The 9596-nt window shown below is 48.2% G+C and overlaps 1 protein-coding gene across 1 annotated transcript in view; it reads right to left on the minus strand.

Moving 5' to 3' along the window:
- Positions 1 to 212: 212 nt before the first annotated feature.
- mdfi (MyoD family inhibitor) overlaps positions 213 to 9596 on the minus strand; it is a 75572-nt gene continuing 66188 nt past the window's right edge. Inside the window, exons 4-6 of the mRNA XM_079530924.1 lie at positions 3836 to 4297; positions 2611 to 2874; positions 213 to 590 (exon numbers count right to left, since the gene is read on the minus strand). Of these exons, the coding sequence (XP_079387050.1) occupies positions 2621 to 2874; positions 3836 to 4297 (716 nt within the window). The 3' untranslated portion in view covers positions 213 to 590; positions 2611 to 2620. The remainder of the gene's footprint in view (positions 591 to 2610; positions 2875 to 3835; positions 4298 to 9596) is intronic.

The following is a 9596-nucleotide window of genomic DNA, read 5'->3' on the forward strand; positions in this document are numbered from 1 at the left end:
GTGCGCTGAGCGATAAAGGTGACTGGCGACAAGGAAAAATACAACCCCAGACTGGGAAGATAATGACCTTGGGCCAAGGACGCCAAGTGCCTTGTCTTGCCTTTGCCTTTCCAACATTTCCTACTGAGATCTGAGAGTCCATTTTCCCATTAACGCACGCCCCGCTCTTATCTACAGAAACACTAAAATCCGGTTAAATGGAGAACATTTTTCTCATTTGCCTGTGGAGGTCATTTTTCACGCTCTGGGAACTCCACTCAACTCGGCAGACACACGAGGGGCCCCCCGGGTCGGGTAATGAGAGCCTGGCGTGTTCATTGGAGGGTCCAGAGAGGGACCCCCGCTCCTCTTAGAATGGCGGCTGGGCCTGATGATGATAATTTGCAGCCCGCGCGTGTGGAAAAAAGGTTGCGGGCCGCTTAGCACACCAGCCGCGCGCACAGGGTCCTCCGTCGGTCGGTTGCGGCGACAACATCAGGGGACGAGCCCCCGAGATGGCCGGCTAGCGTCGTCTCTCCTCTTTTTTTAATCGATTTGGAAATGTAGACCACGGTGACATCGGGTCAGCGCTGTAGCTCTGCAGGCAAACCCTGGTTTTAAGAAGGAGAAAAGGAAAAACGAAGCTTTAGAGACATTGTTGGACTCGTGAGGCCATTCAACCAATCACAAGAACTCTAATACCGACCCCCCCCCCCCCCCCCCTTTCCAACCCACGCACACAGGCACAAATACGCACATGCACGCACGCACATGCATGCACATGCACGCACGCACGCACGCACGCACGCACAATACTACCCCCTCAGTTGTGTTAAGACAGGTTTTCAAAGTTTCGTCCGCAAGGGGAGCCATTTGGAAAGCAGTTGACTGTGCGTGCATGCATGCCCGCGTGTCGCAGTATCAGCTATTATAGGAAGCCACTCAATAGTGTCCGCTGTGTCTGACAAGTATGTCAACTATAACTGTATATAACAAAGTTCTGCCTTAAAGGCAGTATGGCTGTTCTCCTATTGGCTATTGCTAATATGCAGGGTCAAATCGGCCGATACCATTATATCACATAAATATATTTTATTTATATTGATCACATGCTGATTATTATTATTTTTTTCCATTTGCGTCAATATCGGTGAAACATCGATCAATATAGTTAGGCTACAGTGGCGTGCGTGTGTGTGTGTGTGTGTGTGTGCGCGTGTGTGCGTGTGCGTGCGTGCGTGCGTGCGTGCGTGCGTGCGTGCGTGCGTGCGTGCGCCGCAGTAAGACGACCTACAAAGCTATAAAGCCCTAAATGGATGACTTATATCTTTGAAATGCTCTCCCCTCCAAAATCGTAACGCATCATTAGGTCCTCAGATAAGGCCCTCCTTGAGGTCGCCATGACAAACGTAGTTACCCGGGGGCGGGGTGATCGGGCCTTTGCCGCCCGGGCAACTAGGTTATGGAATGCACTGCCGGTACAGCTACGGTTAGCACCCTCAGTGTCTGCATTTAAATCACACGTTGAAGACCTACAGTACCTCTACACCAGGTCAGGGGTTTTCAACTGATTTCTCAAAAAAGGACCACCACCCTAGAATCAACCTGGGGACCACTGTTGTGTTGGGTGGGGATATGGGCTAGTGCTTTGGTAACAGTTGTGTTGGGTGGGGATATGGGCTAGTGCTTTGGTAACTGTTGTGTTGGGTGGGGATATGGGCTAGTGCTTTGGTAACTGTTGTGTTGGGTGGGGATATGGGCTAGTGCTTTGGTAACTGTTGTGTTGGGTGGGGATATGGGCTAGTGCTTTGGTAACTGTTGTGTTGGGTGGGGATATGGGCTAGTGCTTTGGTAACTGTTGTGTTGGGTGGGGATATGGGCTAGTGCTTTGGTAACAGTTGCCATGTGTATACATCCCACTGTTTCTCAATCAATGGGTCCATTGACTTGACTACTAATAATTTCCTAATAATAATGACTCAACCAGACAATCCGGTGCACTTCCCCCTCTTCTTTCTAACTCCCTTTTCCTGTTGAATTTCTTGACCTCCAACGTGTCGGTAAATGACTACATGGATGGACTCATCATAGGTCACCAGGTCATTCAGTTCACGGTTTCTCAACTAGTGGAAAGAAAATTAAAAAAATCAACAAATCCTGCATTACCAAATGCATGGTCAGGGTAGGGACCACATGCAATACCTCCACAGACCACCAGTGGTCCACGGACCACCTGTTGAAAACCCCTGCTTTAGGTGATATGTATATGTATGTATACTTAAATGCTGCTATACTGTTTTTGAGTGGTGTGCCAGTACAGTACAGTGACAGTACAGTACAGTAGAGGGTACAGTAGGGACCCCCACACGGTAACTCTGTCATTTCTCAACCGTTTCGGATGTGGGGCGGCTCGCCGGAACCGGGCCGGCACCCTGGCCGTGGTCCTGTGGGTCTGGAACTTCCGGGGACCCCCCGGGGACCCCCAGACAGAGTTGCACCACTCACTTCACACAGGTGTGACTGTTTTTGACGTGGTGTTTGTTGTTTTTTAACCTCGCTCTGTGAAGCACTTTGGAACATTGCTTTGAAAGGTGCTATACAGTAAATAAAAGTCATTATCGTTGTCATCACCTCCGGGCCTTCAGGAAGAGAAGCAGAGGCCGCAGCACTCCATGCAGATCTCCAGGCAGTCGGCGGACTCGCAGCAGGCGTCGATGATGCCGCAGTCCATGTCGCACGGCAGGTCGCAGTCGCCGCACTCCTCCGAGGCGCAGCAGCAGCAGAAGCACGAGTCGTCTCCGGCGCACGAGCCGCACGTGGCGCAGTCCAGCATGATGTTGCACAGCGTCAGGAACTCGCAGAACAGACACGCCAGGATGCAGTGGACGCAGCAGTCTGGAGGTTAGAGTTCATTTATTAATAACCAATACTAGACGGGCCAGGATGCAGTGGACGCAGCAGTCTGGAGGTTAGAGTTCATTTATTAATAACTAATACTAGACACCCCAGGGTGCAGTGGACCCTTTCACCAACCCCGCCTAGGTAGGGCACTGATGACGCGGAGGAGAGAACACGCCCCCAGCGCCCACAGCGTCCCCAGGGTGCAGAGGACCCTTTCACCAACCCCGCCTAGGTAGGGCACTGATGACGTGGAGGAGAGAACACGCCCCCCAGCGCCCACAGTGTCCTCAGCGGGAATCATACCTATAGGACCTTCTAGCTGTGAGGACGACAGCACTACCGACTGTGCCACCGTGCCCCCATTAATAACTAATACTATAGCCATGGTTTCCGGCCTGATTCGCTGCATTCCGTGGATTTGTATTGTAACTTCGCTACTCGGTCTGGCCAGCAGGGGCAGCAGACTTGCATTTCATTTAATTTCATCACCTGTTACGTACTATAACCACGTTGTTGCTGATACGTCATTGATAGGTCGTGTGTGGACGTCCTATAGACCAGGGGTTCTCAACGTTTTTGGCCGGGGACCCCCGGAAATGCTTTGGCAATGTCTCGGGACCCCCGCCCCGCCCCCTCCCGACCCCCAATATAAATTGACTGCTACAATAACCTTAAACCATTTTGGGCGGGACCCCCTTTTGATGTTTTAAGCATTGTTATAATTTAGCTATTGAAAAATAGCAGATCTACAAGCTCATAGCGCGCCACCGAGTGGCGCGCTACGAGCTTGTAGGTCTGCTATTTTTGAAAAAAACGTGAAAATAAAATTTATTTTTATTTTTTTGAAAATAATTTGGGGACCCCCTAAAATGTTTTGGCGACCCCCCGAGGGGTCGCGACCCTCGGGTTGAGAACCCCTGCTATAGACATCAGAAGTGTAAATAAAGTGTCTCACCATCCTGTGCCGGGTTGGGGGTCTGGGAGCTGGTGCTCTTGGACGAGCTCCCCTTGCTCCTCTTGCTTCCCTGGGAGGTGATGGACGGGTTGGACTGCAGCTTCCTGCCGGGGGCGGGGTGTTGCCGGGAGGCCCCCCCTCCTCCCCCTCCCGGGCCCCCCGACGAGGACGTGGAGGAGGTGGACGAGCCCCCCCGCGGCAGGGAGCCCAGCTTGGGGTGGCGGTGAGGACCCCCGTTACGAAGCCCACCTCCTCCTCCGGCACTGCTGTGCGTGTGCGCGTGGTGGTGGTGGTGCGGACAGTGCGTGTGGCCGGGGGGGTGGTGGTGGGGCTTGGCGTTGGCGGGGCCATTCCGTGGCGGGTGATGGCCGCCAGGCGGCGTTTGGGCGTTTGGGCCGTTCCGAGGCTGCGTCCGGCACGGCTGCGTTGGGTGGAGGGGGGTGGAGCGAGCAACCGGCTGACCTGGAGGAGAGAGGGATGGGGAAACACACACGATGAGAATGCAGCCAGATACACACGCACACGTTTGTCCCATCCACAGAGCATCCTGCCCATGGACAGGCCCACTGCCGTCGTAGGACTTGCCCTAGTATAGCCTCGACGACCTCACAGGCGTACATGCAAAGGCTCCACTCATGTAACTTAGATAGCATTTTATGTAGACATGGCACTCTATAGTGTATACTCATAGTTTAGATATTCTAGGCCTTAGCTTGCTTAGGATCCTTATTCCTTGATAGTAGATTGTAGATTAAACGCGTACAGTAATTATAGCCCATATTAGGGCATTAACATTACATTCGATTATTCGATTTTTCGACTAGCAAAACGGTAGTCGACACTGTAAATCAAAAATCGAGTAATCTACTAATATTATTTTTATTATTTTTTATGTTTTTCTTTTCTTTTTTGCTTTTCTACAGCAGTCATGCAGCTGTGAGCTCTGTTGTTTTGTTGGTAGTTCTCCAACTTAAAGGGGAAAACCACCCATTTTCAACATTTTACTATGTCATTAATATACCTTAGAGCTGTTGTGTGGAAATAATAAAAAGGTCCCCCCATTCTGTGTTTCCTAGAACTGTAATTATGAAAAAAATCATTAACATGGTGAAACACATCTTGATGACATCATCAAGATGTGTTTCACCATGTTAATGATTTTTTTCAGACCTCTAGTTCTAGGAAACACAGAATGGGGGAACTTTTTTATTATTTCCACACAACAGCTCTAAGGTACATTAATGACATAGTAAAATGTTGAAAATGAGTGGAATGCCCCTTTAAGTACTAATGCATTCCTGGCGGATTGTTTTCATATCATTACAAGCCTACTGTACGTGGGTTTTGCCGTCACCGTCCCTTGTGTAGGTGCGGTGGGCGGCGGTGGCAGCATTCAAGATAGATTTTATTTGGAAAAAGCATTAAAAACAAACAGCTATGCCGCACGATCATAGTTATAATAGTCGCGATGGAGTGAAGTTGATCATCTCATCTGATTCATAGTCTGCTAGCTAGCAAGCCTAGTATGTAATCATAACCTCCTAGCTTGTAGCTCCTTCTAAAGCTATGGACCAGAGCTAATCATAACCATTATAAAGACCAAATGAAATGTGGTTGTAACTTGTTGTTGAACATTTAGGGTTGTATGAATTGATTATAAAACATTGCATCGTTCATTTCAACCAGCGCTGTCCTCTCTCCTCCCCGCTCCACTCTCCACTGAACATTGTGAACAACGTAACATGCTATGCTGCGCCGTAGAAAGGTCTTGCGCATCAAAAATAGCAGATCTACAAGCTCACAACGTGTTCATCCATGAGTCATTATGGACAGCTGATATGAATTTCGGTTTTCGATTTTAAAGACGATTATCTTTGCCCATGAAGCCCTCAGAAGGTTCCCCTTCCATGACTTTTCCTATACATATTTGATTCAAATCATGTTATTTTATTTATTTAAAATTTTCCAACGTCTATTTTTCAACTACGTCAAAGGCGTCTTCGGCAGGAATCGCCAGAAAATATTGTGTCAACGACAGGTGATGAGTGTCCACAGCCCTCCTCTGACACACAGAGCAAGTAGAAAACCATATTATAATGAGAGCATTAGTGAGGACCAATTATATGAAGATAAGTTTGAAATGGCAGAAATTGTCCTTTAACTATTTTGGATAAAACGCCTATAGGTTAATTAAAACAGCATTACAATTATGCACGGGTCACACTCGTGCTTGAGTGCGTGCGTGTGTGTGTGTGTGTGTGTGTGCATGTGTGTACGTGCACTATAGTAAAACAGGCACGTACTGTAGCATCAACATTGCAGGCAGTGAAATAGAAAAATTGCAAAATAACAATTATTTATTTATAGCTGCGTATACCCACAGACTGGTTGTTAGAGGGTTTCAACAACTTGGGATGCCCAAAAAGGTTGGCAAAGTACTGTAATGTCTCTGCTATCATTGGCAGCCGCCACAAAGTCGGATACGCTGCTACTTATAATTATCATAGAGTACTGAGTGACGTGCTTATTGTATCATGAAGACATTATGCCAGGATTTTGTGAATGTCTAACGTTAACTTTAATATCTCCTTTGTGTGGTCATATATACTGTGCGTGCGTGCGTGCGTGCGTGCGTGCGTGCGTGCGTGCGTGCGCATTCGGTGAGCAGACCACCCTTGGAGCTGGGTTGCAGCCGTGGGTGGGTGGTATGCTGACACAGTGTGACAGGGGGAGTTTCTGGGAAACTGAGTCAAGTGACACAGCCCCGTTGCAAAGGCTCATGGGAAGGCCCACGGCCGCTGGCCCCTCCCCTTCCTCCTTGTCTCTAGACTCTTAAGCCGTGTTTATAACCCGTTTTATAAAGCAGTGGTCCTTGAGGGGGTTCCAGGTGGTCCCCATGCTAAATGATGGAGAGTTGGTAACCAAATGGACCCTTGTAGATACAGTATTTAACTCTCACGGGTCCATTTGGTTTAGTTTTACATTCTCAAGAGTTGAATTATTGTTCAGCATCATTACTGAATCTACTCTAATCTCAAGAGGTCTACACAATTCGAGAATGCAGAAGAATTGTTATTTTGCCTGCTGTCTCTCCTAATGGTACCAACATCAATACAGCATGGAATTGTGGACAAAATCTTATCCAACGATAACAAAATATTGTACGTTTTGGGTCTGAGAGGGTAAATGTCACCAAATGGTGGTCCGTGGCTCAATTGCAGAATGAATAATGGACCTTGATTTGAAAATGGTTGAAAAGCACAGTTTTACACAGAGAAACAAAAACGAGTCTGTATGCAGTTCTCAGGGTGCATGGCTACCCACACACACACACACACACACTGGGGGGTCCCTGGAACAACACACACACACACACACACACACACACACACACACACTGGGGGGTCCCTGGAACAACATTATTTTCAGATCAGGCGGTCCACGGCCAAATGCATATCATTTTTGGGATCCTTGAAATAGTTTGAGAACCAATCATATACAGTAGAAACATTAGTTTCAGAAAACTATAATTTAGAAGACATTTGGTCTCAATGGGTTAAGGCTTGGGCAGCACACACACACACACACACACACACACACACACACACACACACACACACACACACACACACACACACACACACACACACACACACACACACACACACACACACACACACACACACACACACACACACACACACACACACACACACACACACACACACACACACACACACACACACACACACACACACACACACACCTTCCTGTCTGTGTGTGGAAGCAGGGCCGGTTCTAGGGGGGGGCAGGGGTGGGCATAGCCCACCCAAACGTGCGTCCTGCCCACCCAATGTGGGTTTGACACCCCACCCGCGCCGGCGGAGTCGCCCCCCTTACAATTCTGTCTGCCCACCTGAGTGGGGCTGGCTAAATCCGGCCCTGTCTGTATGATGTCCCTGCCTTAAATTAATTAAAAGGTAGGCCTTTGGCCTCTGCGGCTGGCTATTATTTTCTTAATGCCATTATTTACATAACCTACTTTTAACATACATACAAACATCCACTAGCATGTGTACACACACACATACATAGATCAATCTATGTGTAGTGTGTGTATGCGCACGTGCGTGCATACTGCATACGCACGCACGCACACACACACTACACATAGATTGATCTTGGCTAGGCACAATGAGCCACATGGTACGTTTTACGTCCAAGTACCACCAAAACTACTAATTACGCTGCTCTCTCTCTCGCACATGCACACGCACACACGCTCACACATACACACACGCACACCTCCGCTGCCAAGGCAAACACACACACGCCCTGCAAGAGAAGAGAATAAAATGGACGCCTGGATTTTATATATTATGACAATATTTAATATCGTCCTAAATCCTGGATCTTACATAGCCTACATATGTGCTGGAGAGGGAGGCGTGGCCTGATGGCTTAATATGGCATTAATGCTGTAAGACACGCCCACAGGATATCCACCAGGAAACTCTCTAAACCTGACCCTAGCACGCACGTCGCGCGCACACACATCACACACACGTTTGTATTACTGGTGAGTACATTGAATCTTGACCTGATGGTCAAGATTCAATTTAGCGCCAGGGGTCACAAATGCATTTTTGCCACGGACGGTCGGATGTACAACATGAGCAGACTAACATGTCTGTAACTCTGAGAGTGTGTCCATTTGTGTACACTCAGAGTTAAGGGAGTCGTTGCAAATGAAACGTTTGAGAACCACCAGTACTAGTTGGACTCCTAATGTGCCATACATAGTGTCATAGTGAATCTCATACATTATTCTGAAGAAAACCTGGAGACTGACATTCAGTAATTGGACCTTATGATCAAAATAAGAAATTATAATCGTGTTTAAAACAGAAAATCTAAAATTTCCCACGGACACATTTGTCCGTGTATGGGCATATCTGTGACCACTGCCCTGAGCTGGCTCTATTGACTCAATGCAACATTTCATCACTTGCGCAGGAAGCCGCAGGTTCAAATCCGGGGCAGACGAGGAAAGTTACATTTACTCTAGCTCAGCTTTAACTCTAAAGCACTTTTTTTTTTTTTACTCATAAAACAATCATTTTTCTTGTGAAAACCTGGAACATTTCTCAGATTGTATATTGCACTTGTGGACACGCACGCACGCACGCACGCACGCACGCACGCACGCACGCACGCACGCACGCACGCACGCACGCACGCACGCACGCACGCACGCACGCACGCACGCACGCACGCCGGTGTGGTCCCATGATGATGACATGGCAATACAAGTGTCTGTCCGTCAGTCCGTTGGTTCGTTTTGTTCTTAACAATCCACTTGGAGACAGATAACCCTCACAGCCGGAGGCCTGTTTTGATTGGCTGACGGTCGCGGTCACACAACCAATCCAATCCAGTGTTATTAAAGATTCTTTCATTCAGCATTTTCACAAACCTCGCTCCAGATGTTTGGCAGGCATCGCGGCCAGTGGTGCGTGTGTGTGTGTGTGTGTGTGTGTGGGGGGGGGGGGGGGGGGGATGTAAGGCGTACACGTGTGTGTGGTAAATGTAATGCGTACACGTGTGCGTGTGTGTGTGCTCGGCCAGCGAGAAGCATACTTTCTCTTGCTGAAGTATGTCAAAAAGTCAATACCTGCACAGTGAAATCCATGGTGCTCGTTTTTAACTCTGACTGAGACAAATCACAAATGTAACCAAATGGTTATTTGTTAAAATTAGG

The sequence above is a fragment of the Electrona antarctica genome (assembly GCF_951216825.1).
Source record: "Electrona antarctica genome assembly, contig: scaffold_153, whole genome shotgun sequence".
Lineage (NCBI taxonomy): Eukaryota > Metazoa > Chordata > Actinopteri > Myctophiformes > Myctophidae > Electrona > Electrona antarctica.